The 17,167-nt window shown below is 42.5% G+C and overlaps 1 protein-coding gene across 3 annotated transcripts in view; it reads left to right on the forward strand.

The window, feature by feature from the left end:
• The window catches only part of LOC141148841 (ankyrin repeat and fibronectin type-III domain-containing protein 1-like), a 582,481-nt gene extending 565,617 nt beyond the window's left edge, over positions 1 to 16,864 (forward strand). For all 3 annotated transcript variants that reach the window (XM_073636627.1, XM_073636628.1, XM_073636629.1), the window contains 3 exons: positions 9,455 to 9,668; positions 11,022 to 11,737; positions 15,424 to 16,864. In XM_073636627.1, the coding sequence (XP_073492728.1) occupies positions 9,455 to 9,668; positions 11,022 to 11,737; positions 15,424 to 15,714 (1,221 nt within the window). In that variant the 3' untranslated portion in view covers positions 15,715 to 16,864. The remainder of the gene's footprint in view (positions 1 to 9,454; positions 9,669 to 11,021; positions 11,738 to 15,423) is intronic.
• The last annotated feature ends 303 nt before the right edge of the window (positions 16,865 to 17,167 follow it).

Genomic DNA, 17,167 nt, shown 5'->3' on the forward strand with positions numbered 1-17,167 from the left:
GTCAATCCGGGCCTGGGTTCACTCCTCCTTTGTCAAAAAACTTCTAGCTTTTGAAGAGAGCGATGATTGGCAGCGCAGGTGGCAAAATAGTGAAGGATATCATGTTTTCTGTACAAGGGAACCAAGACTGTTATTTTGTAACAGGGTTGATTAAGTAGACCTGGATGCTGACAAGCCAGTCCTAGTTTGATTGCATTGTATGACTGTATTCTGGAAAAGCACAGAACTGGACATGAAGCACACTCATAAAAACCAATCAAGTTTTGGTACATTAAAACGTTTGTGCCGCATTCGTTGAATATAAGTGTATTTTCTATTCCCTCTGCAAAGTCCCACAAATACCCGTTGGGCTTGATAGTGAAGTCTACCTAATCAGCTTCCTGTGATGGTGTGGCAACAATGCTGCACTGCTCCTGAATTCAGAGCAGAGTTGCCACTCACATGTAGGTTGTGCCTGCTTGCACTACAATGGGATTAAAAAAAAAATGCTGCGGAGGGCATGGTCAATACTAAATTAGAAACCTGTAGATTGTCAATCAGCACTTGGCCACACCAAGCCCTGGCCACTGCTTGCTAGATTGACAGCACTCCTGTTGTTGAAACCTCCCACTGTGAGCAGCAGTGTCTCCAAAGGAGGAGCATGATAGTCACAAATGAAGAAGGATTTGGCTCAGATAGGAAAGGTAAAGGAATTTTTGTTTTTTGTTTTTTTTTGGTTTAGAAAAAATGGTTCTATCTCAGCCTATGCTATTGACAGGAATCAATAAAGTTTAATTTCAGGGAAAGGGAATGGCAGACAGTATGATACATAAAAATATCCTATTCACTCTTAGCTTTGAAATAAAACACCAAAAAGTGGTATTCAGTATCAATTATAATACATAAGTTAGTCTGTACATGTAATTACATAAATAGGTTTGTCTGCCTGACCTATACATTTGGTAATGTTTGTTAGTCCAGGGTCAGCTTGTAAAATTCCATTATCTTCCTGTTTATCGGACATCGGCCTGCCCACAGGTGCCATTAATTCTAACACTGTGATTTTACAAGCCTCACGAGATGCACAGTTCAGATTACACAATTCTTTTGTGTGTTTCTTAATGATTGTTATAACCAGCCAAGGGTGTTTTGCCCACGTTCCCAAACAGCACTTTTGCGGCCCTGCTGGAAAGGAATAGCAAAGCAATCCCCTATGAGTAAGACAAGTTTGCTTGCACACAGCGGGTACGCAGAAGGGGGGGATTTAATAAATGCTTTGATAACTGTGTAAGTGGATGGCTGCACCCGCCAACAGGATAAAGACTGGGAGACCTTTCCACCACTAATACAGACCTGACATTGCCAAGTCCCACAGAGGAAGTCGGGGAGATACGTTGTGTATAAAGGCGTGTGTACTGATTCTGCTGGAGCAGACGTCTCCATGCCATTTATTTATCATGGCAGTGTGTCCAGTGGCTAATGGGGGCTATTGGTTGGAAGGCAATTGCAGGAGTCGTCTGGTCTGACCAGGCCGTGCTCCTGCGGAGTTGAGTCTGCAGTTTTTGTTCTGTTTTTTTTTTTTTTTTTTTTTTTTTGCCTTTGATATATTGGGTTACAGAAAAGCATTTTTTTCCTTAAGGGCTGGAAACGGAAACATTTAACATTTGTTTTGTTTTGCGAGATACTCTGAAAATATAGTATTTTCAGCAAAGCTACAATTAATCCTTGGATGAATATAGTGTTTCATTCTACGGTCTATATCTTCTAAGTGATGAGGTCTTGTATTTAAAGTAGAGTTATTTTATTCATTAGTATAGCGCCAGCAAATTTCACAGATATATACCAAAGACAGCGATTATTCACAGCATTTCTTGTCACCAAAGGAGCTGACAAGCTAACATAACTATCTTAACTATACAGACACAGAGGGGTCTACTTATAAAGAATTTGCAAGTTTCTATTGTTGCCTTTCGCTGGTTGAGTTTAACATTCCCCAACATTCAAACCTAAGAGAAGAATAGCCATAAGAAAATTCAGCCATGAGAGTTAAAGTGGTTGTAAATCTCTAAAATATAAAACACATGGGGGTTGATTTACTAAAAATGGAGAATGCTAAATCTGGTGCAGCTCTACACTGAAACCAATCAGCTTCCAGGTTTTTTTGTTAAAGCTGGTTGTAAACGATTATGGAAGAGTCCTGGGGCCATCATTAAAAAAAAAAAGTACAGAATTATGATTTTGAAAAAAAAAATTTTTTTTTTTTTTTTTTTTTTACAGAATTCTAAGTTTAATTTTGACGGACTTCCGACGGACTTTCGAACGAATGGACTTGCCTACACACGATCACACCAAAGTCCGATGGACTATAGCCAGTAGCCAATAGTTGCCCTAGTGTCGGTTTTTGTCCGTCGGACTAACATACAGACGAGTGGACTTTTCGATAGGAACTGGGTCTGGCGGAGTTCCGACGTAAAGATTTGAAACATGTTCCAAATCTAAAGTCTGTTAGATTTTCGACATAAACAGTCCACTGAAGGTCCGATGAAGCCCATACACGGTCGGATTGTCCGCCAGATTTGGTCCGTCGGACCAGTCCGGTCGAAGAGTCCGCTCTTGTGTACACGGCATTAAAGTTCTCTATGCGTTTCATGGGGCAATGCCCACTTCTTCAGGAGACAGCCCAGATTGAATTTTTTGTGCATATATCTGTGCAAAAACCATGTCATGAAAAACAATGGATTGAATAGTTTGAGGTTAGTACGTTTCAATTAAACGAATGCATTCCATTGCGAGAAAAAGTTCCAAAATGTATATGAGGAATAAACTCACACCAATGTTGAAAAATGGAGGGTAAGCAAAACAATGTGAACCCAAAGGGCACATATATATTGACACCAGGATCTCAATACTATGGAAAGAACTCCACAGAGATGGTTCCAACCGGGAGCTGATAGTGGTGGATGGACCCGGGGCCAGGCACAAAGGGAAGGCCAAGACTGCACAACTCCTGGAAGGGGGGAAAAAATACAACTCAAAAATAATGAAGGGTATCAGAGGATGTCACAAAAAGTGCGCTGTGAGGAAAGTGAGTGGTGGGTGAGCTTAACAAGCATGCTGTGCAATTACAGCTATGTTGGAGTGCATAGAGGAGACTGAGTGAGTGAATTGTGAACATCGGAGACCAAAAAAGTGGGTATGTAATATTACCCAAAATATAAAACAGGTGAGCTTAGAGGGGAATTCTCCCATACCAAAACAGAGAGAGAACTAGGTAAAAAAGTGATGATAAGCGAAAAAGTGAAAAGTGAGATAAGAGAGTGTGCTGTACCTGTGAAATCCTAACTCTGAATGCCAGAACATCCCTCAATTAATTACTGCCCTAAGAAGGGGCCATTGCACACCAAGCACCATGAGGTGGGCGGGGGTGCAGGAAGAGCCTACGCCCACTAAATCAGGATGAGCAAGGATGGCGGCGGGGATGCCAGCTGCCATGCGGCCTGAAATGTCCCAAAAGTGAGAGTGACATCACCAATGCGTGACACATTTGTCTGTGTACATCACGTGCATGCACGGGACGAAGTATGGCACAGGGGCATAACCCCCGGCAGGGGGACCGCTGGCCGGGTATGCGCAGGTGCCACTATCAGGAACACCTATCCCCTTACTGATGGAATCTGCAAAGAGGGGAGGGGGGATGCAAGAACGCTGTAGCATCTCTCCTAAACACATCAAGAGTTGCTAGAGACATGGTGCCGACCTCATTTACATATGGCCATCAAGGCCAGATGCAATAAAGGGACAATGGTCATATGGTAAAAAAGAAAGAATATAAAATGTGTGCATGTTTCCCTATGAGACTGTGTAGAGGGGGATGTGTTTATTCCCTCCACTCAGGACTCAGTTTACACTCAGCTTTATGCTGTGCAGTGTGTGACATCAGATCCCTGCCCCCTGCCTTTTGGAGCTCAGAAACACTGTCTAAATTCTGCATTTTGACTGTAAAGAAGAGACGGCTGCAGATAAACAGGTACAGCTTATGTAGGAGGATTTGTTTTCTCTCTATGTATCACCTGAGGCTAGCCACTTCTGTGGGTATATGTAGGGGTTTACAACAGGGGCGGACTGACAACTTACGGGGCCCCGGGCATTAGGAGATTATGGGGCCCCCAGGCTTACAGATGGTCGCCATGCGGCAGCCATATTTTTTAGTGGATGGGCGCCAAGCTCGGCGACAAGCCGAGTGGCAGAAGACTTAGAGCTGGTGACCCAGTAAAGGCACCAGGAGCCTCTCATGGCCAGTTCCACCTTATCAACATCATGGGCCCCTGGGCAAAATACTGCACTGGGACCCCTACCAGGGAGATGATGACCTGCGGCATGCATAGTGCACCATGGTGAACAATGGGCATGGCCAGTGGGAGAGTCTTAAAGGAGGATTGGACAGAATCTGCACCTGCTGTATACAATGCAAACATACCACAGACCTTGTACCCTTAAAATTCTAATTACTTTCTCACAACTGATAAACTCACAGACAGACACAAATAAATCTCAGTCAGGATCATTTGTTTTTAAAATTAAATGTTTCCATTATATATGTTTTTTTTATGCAGAAAAAAACATATTTTTGTCTTACTGAGGCAACCTTACAGAAGATCTTAATTAAAACCAGCCACTGTTAAGACGTTGAACACCTTGGTCAGGTCTATGTACAGTATAAAGTACAAAGTACAGGGGTCAGGAGTAAGTAAAAAAAAACAACATATAGAGTACAGAAGTCAGGATGAGCGCCACGCTCACATCAGAGTCCTCCCTTACACCAAAGTCCCAACATTCTCCCTATACATCAGTCTGCAGAGTCCCACCCTATGGCAGTGTGCCACCTTACAGCAGAGCCCCCAGTGTGCCACCTTACAGCAGAGCCCCACCTTACTGCAGAGCCCCCAGTATGCCACCCTATGGAAGAGCCCCCAGAGTGGCAGAGCCCCTAGAGTGGCACCCTACGGCACAGCCTCCAGTGTGCCACTTTCCATCAGTATCCCCTTACACACACCTTTGCACCTTAGTGCTTGGTGTGGTAGTCAGCTGGCAGGAAAAGGCTTTAAAATAAAAAAAAAATCCACAGGTTTCAGGCTCTGAACTGCGCATGTGCAGTCGTAGAGCCAGCAGAATAGCGAACTGCTGTGGTTGGCCTCAGATCAGGCAGTGGGGCATGTGAATAAAAGCCATGCTTGATGTGTACTATGATATCACTGCACAGGTGTGTACCCAGACCTGCCCTGCTGCCTGATCCGAGGTCGAGCTCAGCAGTTCACCATTCAGCTGCCTCTGAATGGCAACAATGGCATTTTTCACTGGCATGGTATTGTTAGATTGACTTCTGTTGAACAACAGTGGGCACACATGGATCATAGCGTATACACATGCACAGTACACACACACGCACACATGCACAGTACACACACATGCACAGTACCTACAGACATATGCATGCACAGTACACACACACACGCATGCACAGTACACACGCATGCACAGTATATGCACACATGTGCAGTACGCGCATGCACAGTACACACACAGACACACGCACAGTACACACACACACACATGCACAGTACACACACACACATTCACAGTACACACGCATGCACAGTATATGCACGCATGTGCAGTACACGCATGCACAGTACACACAGACACACGCACAGTACACACACACATGCACAGTACACACACATGCACAGTACACACACACACGCATGCACAGTACACACACAGACACACACAGTCACACATACATACATACATACAGTATTCATATACACAGTATACACACAGTATACAACACAGACACACAGTATACAACACAGACACACATTATACACACACCAGCACAATACACATGCATGCACAGCACACACACACACACACACGCATGCACAGTACACACACACGCATGCACAGTACACATACACGCATGCACAATATACACACAGTCACACACACATACATACATACCTATACATTTACACAGTATACACACACACGCATGCACAGTACACATACACACACACACACAGTCACACATACATACATGCATACAGTATACATTTACACAGTATACACACACACTATACAACACAGACACACAGTATACACACACCAGCACTTTTCACCCAAAAATCAGCCTGATGGAACACACTTCTGCCTCCATCTCCTGGCATGCTTGGACTTGTAGTGCCCCAGCAGCTCACAGACACAGGAGAGGAGGGGACTGTGCCTATGTACTTGTGGGCAGGTAATGAGTAGGGAGGTGTAGTAGAGATTGGGATAGAAGTTCAGAACATGTCTTTCCTCCAGAAGCAGTGCACTTCTCCTCACACAAAAAAATCGATCTAATTGCTTCAGAGACAGGAGGAGCCATGCTAGAGGAAACACATCCTCCCCCTCCTCACCAGGATAAACCACGGATTAGAATACATTCAGCTCCGTTAGCTTACCTTCTATCAGGCAGCAGTACGTCCCACACTGCAGGCTGTGTCCCCTCCCTCCTCCCTCTCCTCTCCTCCAGCTGTCGGCATCTCTTGCTCATATATCAAATAAGCCGCACTGGAGAAGGGGTGGGTACACTGTGTTCCCATTGGCTGAGGAGGCAGTGGAGAGGCGGTGCAGCTACAATCTCGGGATACTTACATCAAAAGTATGTCAGTATGGGACATTTCAGGGACAGATGTAAAAGAGCACTGATTTTTTACATACTGAACCTGGTTTTACTGAGGCTGACCACCCTGATGGGGCCCCCTAGTGGCCCCGGGCCCTCGGGCAGTGCCGAATGGTCAGTCTGCCCCTGGTCTACAACCACTTTGACATTTACTATCGCCGAGAAAATAGCCTAACAATATAGGCCAGTGTTTCTCAGCCAGGGTTTAATGGAACCTTAGGGTTCCCCCTGAACTTGCTAGGTGTTCCTTAAGCAATAGGCATTTTCTGACTCTCAGTTAAAGAATAACTAAAGGCAAAACTTTTTTTTGGGTTTTGAATAAAGCGGAGATGGATTAGAGCTTTGGAGTCCTTCATTCTCAGCTGATCACAGATCGGGGTAAAGGGCCAATCACAGCGGCCCTTTACCACATGATCAGCTGTGTCTAATGACAGCTGATCATGGATATAAACATAAGCCAGTTATCAGCTTTTCTTTCCTCAGGCTGACAGCGTGAGGAGAGAAGAAAGCCAATAACCAGCTTGTGTTAAAGGGACACGGTACTGATAATAAGGGCACTGTTTTCAGTGCCGATGCAGTCCCAACAGTGACCATCAGTGCTTCCTAACAGTGCCCACCAGTGCTGCCAATCAATACCCACCAGTGCTGTCAAATAGTGTCCACCAGTGCTGCCAATCAGTGCCCATCAGTACCGTCAATCAGTGCTGCCCATCAGTGCCTCCTCATCAGTGTCACCCATCAGTGCCATCTACCAGTGCCTATGAGTGCCCATCAGTGGCATCTATCAGTGCCCATCAGTGCGGCTTTATCAGCGCACATCAGTGAAGGATAACAATTACCTGTTTGCAAAATTTTATACCAAACTATGAAATTTTTTTTTTTTTTCAAAAATTTCATTTTTTTTTCATTTATATAGCAAGAAAATAAAAACACAGTGGTAATTAAATACCACCAAAAGAAAACTCTATTTGTGTGAAAAAAATGATAAAAATTTCATTTGGGTACAGTGCCACCTATCAGTGCCCTTGAGTGCCACCTATCCATGCTCATCGGTGCCGCCTATCAGTGCAGCCTCATCAGTGCCTACCAGTGCCACCTATCAGTGCCCATCAGTGCAGCTTTATCAGCGCACATCAGTGAAGGAGGAAAATTACCGGTTTGCAAAATTGTATAACAAACTATGACATTTTATTTTTATTTTTTTTTCAAAATTATTTTATTTTTTTCATTTTTTTAGCAAAAAATAAAAAAATAAAAACCCAGTGGTGATTAAATACCACCAAAAGAAAGGTCTATTTGTGTGAAAAAAAAGATAAAAATTAAATTTGGGTACAGTGTTGTATGACCACGCAATTTTCATTTGAATTGTGACAGCGCTGAAAGCTGAAAATTGGCCTGGGCAGGAAGGGGGTGAAAGTGCCTAGTAGGCAAGTAGTTAAAGTTAAAACCCTAGGCAAACAGCTTAATACACATATACATATGTTTGAGCGGTTTTACCTGCCAAATAATTTGTGTTTCTCTGGTTTACACAGTTAAGACATTCAGCACAGCCCTGTCTGATGGGGCAGGATACCTGACTTTTCTCTGGTGCAGTTAGAAAACACTTATTCGCAGTTAGAAAACACTTTTCGACCGGACCTGTCCGACAGAAGCCGACAGACCAAATCCGGCGGACAATCCGATCGTGTGTGGGCTTCACCGGACCCTCAGCGGACTTTTCCAGTCGCAAATCTGACGGATTTTAGATTTGGAACATGCTTCAAATCTTTACGTCAGAACTCCGCTGGACCCAGAAATCCGCTCGTCTGTATGCTAGTCCGACGGACAAATACCAACGCTAGGGCAGCTATTGGCTACTGGCTATCAACTTCCTTATTTTAGTCCGGTGTAGGTCATCACGTACGAATCCATCGGACTTTGGTGTGATCGTGTGTAGGCAAGTCCGGTCCTTAAAAAGTCCGTCGGAAGTCTGTCAAAAGTCCCTCGAAAGTCTGTCGGACCAGTCCGGTCGAAAAGTCCGACCGTGTGTACGCGGCCTTACTGGTATAGTCCTTCTCCCAGCCTGTCATTCGGACAGTGAAGCAGAAGCAGCAGATTGAGGAGCTCATCTCTCTGATCTCTCCTCCTGTGAGCATGCTATTTGTTAGCACAAGCACTGCAGCACAACTGATTGGCTTCCTGTGCTGCTGCTCACCTACCCACCCGCACCCGTGTTCTGCTGTATAGAGACTGTTAGAGACTGATTCCATGCAAAATCAGGTACTCACAATGCCAACATAAAAATATATTTAAGGATGTATTAATAAATACCAAGCTGCAATAATTTGTGTCATTTATGTGTACCTGGAGTTTATTGTAAAAAAAGTTAATAGAACCCATAATGTATTTTCTGTAAATGTTGTGTAAGCTTCTAATTAAGGCTGGGTTCACACTGCAGCATGGAGCAGCTCACAGCGGGGGTCCGGTGCGTTTCAGGTCCGATTTCAGTCCGAATTTTTGGCTGAATTCAGACCTGAAACAGTCCAGAAGACGCACAGGGCTCCTGTGCAATTCACACCGGAGCCGCTGCAGAAATGTGTGCTCCGGCTCCATAGAGAGCCGATCACAATCTCCTGACATGCAAATTGGATGAGAAACCCGCATCCAATTCGCAATAGTGTGAACCCAGCCTAAAAAGTGAAGTGCAAAAAGGGTTTCACACAAAACCCAGCCTACGGTTAATGACATCTTCTTCCTCTAATCCACACACAGCAAATGGAAGAAATCTGGAGAGAAATGCGCTGGATGATGGATGCCCTCCAACATGCCAGGTACAAACAACCATCTTGTGCTGTGCCGCTCACCTGGTTCCTCAGTGTTGCTGGAGACATTATACTAAAGGAGAAACCTCAGTCCAACTCATCTCACCTAGACTACTTTCCATCTCCGACTCCCTCACCTGAAACCAACAGGAAGTTTAACACAGGTGAGTGGGCTGAACAGTGTCCATAGAGGAAATCCTTATATTACAGTAAGTTTATGTTACCATTCTACCCTCTACCGCTGATTGGGACGCTCAGCTTTTTGCTTGTCAGCGCTGAGTAACTCACTGTGACATCAAATGTGGAACACAACACACTGGTGGCAACGCTGCCATCATTATGCTGACTGAACTGCAACGGTTTCCCATGACTGACAATGGGAAAGTAATCTCGTTAAAAATCATCAACACTACATTCCTTGATGTGAGATTTTGTTCAACGAGAATAAAAGCATGGCACTAAGAAGTAACCAGGCAGAGAATGCACCTTATATCCATGATGCTAAATCTGTAAGTTATGATCCTAAAGGGTATCTAAATTGTTACAACTTTCACCCAAGTATCACACATTTCTCATCTAGGGGTCAATTAAAAAAATATGTGAATCTTGGGTGAAAGTTGTGTAAAACGTGGGTGAAAACATTGATAAATAGGTCCCTAAATGTTAGGCTTTTCCATTCATCCAGAATAGGGGTCTCCAAACCTTCTAAACAGGGGGCCAAGTTACTGTCCTTTAAACTCTAGGAGGGCTGAACTGTGGTCATTGGAAGTAGAAAAGGTCCTGATGTTAATGGGAAAAAAAACCTTTGGTGTTAGGGGGAGGAATTATGCCCCATCGTTGGTGTCATTGGGAGGAAATATGCTCCATGGTTGGTGTCAGTTAGTCAGACTTGTGCCCCATCATTAGTGTCATTGGGAGGAATTGTGCCCCTTCACTGGTTTCAGTGGGGGAGAATTATGCCCCATTGTTGGTATCAGTGGATGAAGTAGTGCCCCAAGGGCCAGATAAAAACAAGCAAAAGCCCACATCTGGCCCCTGGGACGCAGTTTGGAGACCACTGATCTAGAATCCAAAAAGGTTTGTCTCACTGTTTCAAATATTGTATGCACTTCTGTTCATTATGATAAATTTACCAAAAAATACAGATTTTTTTTTTTTTGTTATTATTGGACATACTGTAGGTAAGATATACGGTAGTAAAACAAAAATTGTGCTATGTATGTGTTAGATCTAATTACTTTATACTTTGAATAATAATGTCCCTGGGTCACAAATGGTTTTGGATGTCAAGCTGTTTTGGTTTTTTCAGATACCATTCTTACATATATTTAACATGACTGGATGACCTTTGAAGTTATGTTGATGGTCTCACCACTGCTATTTAAGCCATTTATTAGGCAATTCTGTATGTTTTATTCAAGCCACATTTGATGGCTTGAGTTGACACAAGTTTATACTCAAGTTGCCAAAAAACTGCATGCAGACATGATTTTGACTTAATTTTTTTGCATCTGCAGATCTCCTTGGCGCTCCGTATTCTGATAATGAACTGTTGGATGTGAAGTTTGCAAACCAGTCTTCCCCTCTTCTAGATTCGCATGGCATATCTGATGAAGAGGGCTCTTCTGAAGTCTTCCTTGCTACGGACAGTGATTATGACTCTAGTAGAGCCCAGAGTCCAAAGGAGTTAGATCTGGTTTATCCCTCTGGTCAGGAATGTAGCAGGAGAAACATCCGCAGCTTCAGAGATGGGACACCCGATGTACTTCAAACACATGAGCCCAAAGTAATGACTCAGGAAGACGACCGCCCACAGCAGCTTTATGATAGTGACTTTGTGCTTCCCAGCCGCCAGATCGAACTTTTACGTATTACAGAAAAGCGGCAAGCCTACTGTGTTCGTACCAGCAGCTTGGACTTCCCCAAACAGCCTTACAAGGCAACTCGGAAGTCCTGCCCAGGTTCTGTAGACAGCTCTCCCACAGAGCCAAAGCCTACAGGTTATCGCAGTATTCGTGGATTGAGGACAAGCACTTCTTTTAGCCCCGACCATGATCAGCCATGTGAAAGCTCACGGCGGATTCACCGCACACACTCTGTTGAGTGGACACATGACTTCCAAGAACCCTTGGAACCACGAACTGTAGCAGGTCAAGGGAAAAAGAACAACTCTATAACTCTACGGATATATCCGCAGTATGACACTGGTCTGTCTAAAGAAATGAGTGTTAAGGTACTGTAGAAAGCGGCTGTGTGTGTTTCAGATTATGTCCATATCATTTTCTCCATAGGACAGCATGGACCTGTACATTGGTGGAGGGGTTATTGACCCAGCAGAAACTCAAACCAGCATTCCTATGTACCGCCCAGCAATAAATATACACACCTGACACATTACCCTAGCTTAGCACCAGCTGTCTGTCCAGGATGGTTCCAGGGCTGGCTTCCCTATATGCACATCATATGGGGATCAAACCTATAAGATCCAATATTAGAAAGGTAATTAAACATCTAATGTGAAGTTTGGCAGAAAAAACATTTAATTAAATTTCAATGCCTTTATTTTGCCACAATATGTTTCTGTAGCATACAGAATTAAAATAGAAATTTTACAATGCCAAAGTGAAGTGAAAAAATGATGAACGTAGACAAGCTTGGAAATACAATACAAAATATGAAGACACTTTAAAAAAGGATGCTGCTTTGAGGGAAGAGCATTCTAGAACTCCTCTCATTCAAATGTAATAGATAATCCCTAATTTGCAACTTGGGTAAACTGGGCAGCTTTTATAGGGTCAGATTGCTCAATGTTTACCCTGCTTTACTTAGCAAAAGCCCGTAACCAGCCATGGTGGAGCAAGTAGTCATACATTGGTTTTTGGCCTGTTTTTTTCTTGGCAGGGGAGACTCCACGATGAAAACTGTTGTAAAAGAAAATTTGTCTTCGTAACCCTTATCACCTACTTATACCCAGACCTTAAGGCTATGTTTCCACTATTGCGTCCCCAAAGTCGTGCGATTTTGCCGCGATTTTTTACCGCGACTTTTTACCGCGATTTGAAGCAATGCCTGTATCTATGGACCTCAAGTCGCATCAAAGTGGGACCAAAGTAGTGCAGGGACTACTTTGAAGTCGCACAGATATGAACGGTACTCATTGGAAATCATGGGATACAATTTGTCATGCGACTTTTCAGTCCCAAGTCGCATGAAAAGTCGCACTAGTGGAAACATAGCCTTAGGCTGATCAGGGAACTTCACCCTTCCTTCATATGATCCCTTATAAACCAACTCCAGACAAAATGTTTCGGATAGACTTTGGAACAGTAAATACTTCTGTCAAGTTTTTATTCCTGTATGTGAATCCAATGGGAAGATTTCTTCTCTCTTCCTATTTCTGTGACAACAGGACAAGAAATGAGGGGGGTGGTTGTCAGAGGAAGACACAGACAGTATAAAACTCATGACAGAGGTTCTAACCCTTCCCCAAAGCTTGAAACAAAGTAGCGTGATCAGAAAGTTATGACTCTGTACAATTCAAGTGTTTTCCATTTAATGATATGACTTGGTTCATAAAATAGGCATTTGCTTTCACTGTCCAACTACCACGCAGCAAGCATTCAGTACAGAAATTGCACAGAAAGGCTTCATGTAATTAGTGGCGTATGTTCATGACCTGAGGAAGAACACAGAGGGGGTTATTTACGAAAGGTAAATCCACTTTGCACTGCAAGTGTGCTTGAAAGTGCACTGAAAGTCGCTCTAAATCTATGGGGTACATCTGAAATGAGTGGAAGCTCTGCTGATTTTATCATCCAATCATGTGCAAGCTAAAATTATGTTTTTTATTTTCCTTGCATGTCCCCCTCGGATCTACAGTGACTTTACTTACAAGTGCACTTGCAGTGCAAAATGGATTTTCCTTTAGTAAATAACCCCCAGAATATGGAGCCACCACAGCATGCTTTTTTCCTCCATCTCCCATAAGTATAAACCCTGATACTTACCACATGCCATATATTCCAAACACAGTAAATGTATAGCACTTCTACAAGTATATTTAAGAAATATACTAAAGCTTCATGTACTAAGCTTGTATTTGGGGATTAATGGTTACAGATGTAGAGAATAGCAAACAGTCTGTTGATGTAGGTGTGCATTTGCAATTGTGAGAAAAAACAGTGAGCCTTTATTCCCATGATTGGCTCCTAAAATGTGGTCTGATTTCCAGTTTAGCAATCAATAAATACCTTATACCTGAAAGGCCAATCCCACACACACTGATATTCACCTGTGCTGCGCTCCCTGCTGCACTTGTCTGTCAAAAATTTGAGTGTAATCCTTGTGCAAACTCCATGTCAGTCTGGGGTTGATTTACTAAAGGCAAAGAGACTACAAGGGAAGTTATACTAATAATATCATAATAACATAATATCCAATAACATGCAAGGAAAAAATAAAATAAAAAATGCATTTTTGCTTGGGCATGATTGGATGATGGAAGTCAGCAGAGCTTTACCTAACTCACTAAGCCATGAGGAAAGTTCCCTTGCAAACTAAACAGCATTCTTCCTTTAGTAAATCAACCCCTTTGTGTCGGGAGTTTATGCAAAGGTAATAACCATCTCCCCTCCCTCACCTGACAGTGTTCAGGCCTGGTGATTGCCTGCTCAGTCCCAATTATTGGATTCTAGTAGAAAGGGGAGAAGGTCACTTGCTCCTCCATACCTGGAAGTTCTGGGTATTTTTGAGAGCTCCAGCAGACAAAGCATAGCATCAGGGAAGGGCAATAAAGGTAGGAGAAGGTAGGCTGTCACTTTGCCCTGAATGGGCACAATGGACACGATGACAGATTCCTTTTAACAAATAGCACATATATAGTAATTGCCCTATCTTTATTCAACAAATGGCTCTTCATTCATGGCTGTAGGTAAACCTGTTGGGAAAAAAACCATCTCAACTCACCACCAAACATCCAAAAAATGGACTGAAAAAGTTTTGTTGGCAGGAAAATCAGTTCTAAGCACTGTACAGCTCTGATCAGCAACCATAGGCAATGTTTGCTAAAGGTTATTGCTATAAAGGAAGCTCCATTGATAAATATTAAAGCAGTATTAAACCTAAAACCAAAAATTTAATTTATTGCAGCTTATCATTAGACATAGTGGCTGTATTCTGTATTTTTTTTCCGAACTGGCAGAACACAACCAGCCTGCCCATAGATGGTTCGAATCTCTGCCTGGTCCCTGCTTTATCAGTCGAGATTCGATCTATCTATCTTTACAGCAAACTTTGTTTCCTTTTGGGATAAAGGTTTTACATAAATAGATAAAAGCTGATCATTGTATGCATTCCTGCCAGTGGTAAATGCACTGTGTATACGAGCAGTATATTTGGAAGTTGAGTTATTAAATGTGATAGTTTATATCAAAGAGGTTTAAAATGACGCCCTTTAGGCTGAGTCTGTTGCATAGAAGCAGGGTCCCTTGCCATACTGAAACATGTTCCAGTGCCCTGGATTTCGAAAGCAGGACCCCGTCAGCTTTTTCCTCCCCTAAAGAAAGCCAGCCTGTTCCTCAAGTGAATAGCACAGGCCAACTGAATGGTCTTCCCAGGGTGGAAGCTCTTCAAATATCCTATATTATTTTTTGTTACATTCCCACCCCCTTGTGCCTCAAGCACCAGGTTATTAAACGGATCCTTCTGTAAATTTTCCTTTAAAAATCCTCTAGTCAAAAGTAATATAACCAAAAAAAAAATGTTTTTGTCTAAACCAGATGTCAAGAGGATTTGCCATTTAAAAGGCAACCCTTTGAATCCAGAACCAAAGTATAAAAAGTCATTTAAACAACAGAACCAAAGTATTTAAAGTCCTTTAAAACCAGCCCTTTCTTTCTTTTTATTCTTATGTGAACGCAGTTGCACATTACGAGCAAGACACAGGCCCAGGAAGTTGTAAAGCTGGTGGTCCTTCAGATGAATGAGATCTCCAGGAGCATGCTGGGAAGTACAGAAGGCTACTGCTATGCCGAAGACCAGCTAGACCACTTTGCACTGGTTTTCACTTCAGAAAACAACAAGGAACAGTGGCTGGCTGATGATTTTCTACCTTTCTCACTCCAGAATATGTGGAACAAGGGTCACTTCTCTGTCCGCATCCGAGAGACTTCTCCTTTACACTTTCAGTACGGTCCAGCTACAACAGTATAAGTTTACAACCCGGATGTTGCTCAACCCAGCCAACCTTTCCGAGGGGCTGTCAGCTCAAATTCAATGCTTCCTTTGCTCGTTAAAGCATTTTCCTTGTCCAGAAGTGCGAACTCTGGTTGGAAATAGGTTTTAAGATTTTTTATTTTTTTTTCTTGTCAACCAAAGACTTATCTTCCTGAAAGTGAAAGAAATTTGACTGACACATGAGAAAATATCTTTTACCACAACTTCTTCACTGGAAAGGAATCTGGAAAAAAGTATTTTTAGAACAACAACATAAAACATACCACTTACACCAAACGAAGCAATACATATTTCTCCCCCCCTCCACCCTTTTCAAGAAAACATTTGGGTTTTATTGATGTGTAAGCCACAAAGACTGAATGGGACATTGGATGCCTGTCCGCTTGTATGTATCCAGAGCAAAAGAACAAACAGATAATAACCACAAGAAATTATTTCTTTTTTATGAAAAAAATATTGTTTATTGTGCTTGTTTTATTGTATCCTGGGAAAAAAATATTTTGTTGCACAATTGTTCCTAAAGCAGTGTTTTCTTAAAAAAAAAAAAGAAAAAAAAAAAAACTACAAAAATTTGAGTGCGAGGAAAGCCTGGTACTCTATGTTGACTACTCTCCCCTGTATGCTTTCATTTTAAAGAAATGCCTCTCATTAATAGATTTTCGTTCATTGCCATGCCCCGTGCCACAGCCAAGTTTCCTCTATCTTTGTTTCGGTGGTTGTGAATTGGCCTTGCGTATGTTAAAAACCGCATGTTTTCAAGTACGCCTCTGTTACTCAATGGGTATATTGAAATTTTGTGGTCCACAGTACAGATTGGTGGTGCTTCCGTGAGAATATCAATGAACTCACTTGTCGAGGCTGTGCTAGTCCACGTTCAAACATAAGCAAATTGGCTTTTGAATTCTTTGTTGAAATATGTTTGAAGTGTTCTATAATTATGCATTTATCTTGTTACTCTCTGTTCTTATCACTGGCGCCCATCCTCAACTCCGCCATTTTGTATTCCTCTCTATTCAATTTTTTGTTGTCTTTAAATGAGCCAGACGATAACAAACAAGACATATCAGTTGCTGTTTTTATTTCTGTAAAAATAAAGACACCACACAGTGTTAAACAAAAGTATAAAGCCCTGGTGCTATTATTGTACAGATATTAAACATTTTGTCAATATCAAAAAGTTGTGTGGTTTTGAAGAAGGGTTTATGAAAATACATTAGTTGGCAAGAGCTGCAATCTAGTTGTAACACATCAGCCGTATAATGACCCTAGGTCAGGAATGTCCAACATTTTGACCTTTCTGGGCCACATTGGAAGAAGAGGAACTGTCTTGGGCCACACATGAAATACACTAACAATAAGGATAGCTGATGAGCAGAAAGTCGGGCAGATCACAAGTTGACGATCACTGATATAAAATATATACCTATCT

Source organism: Aquarana catesbeiana, linkage group LG06 (genome assembly GCF_042186555.1).
Source record: "Aquarana catesbeiana isolate 2022-GZ linkage group LG06, ASM4218655v1, whole genome shotgun sequence".
Classification (NCBI taxonomy): Eukaryota; Metazoa; Chordata; class Amphibia; order Anura; family Ranidae; genus Aquarana; species Aquarana catesbeiana.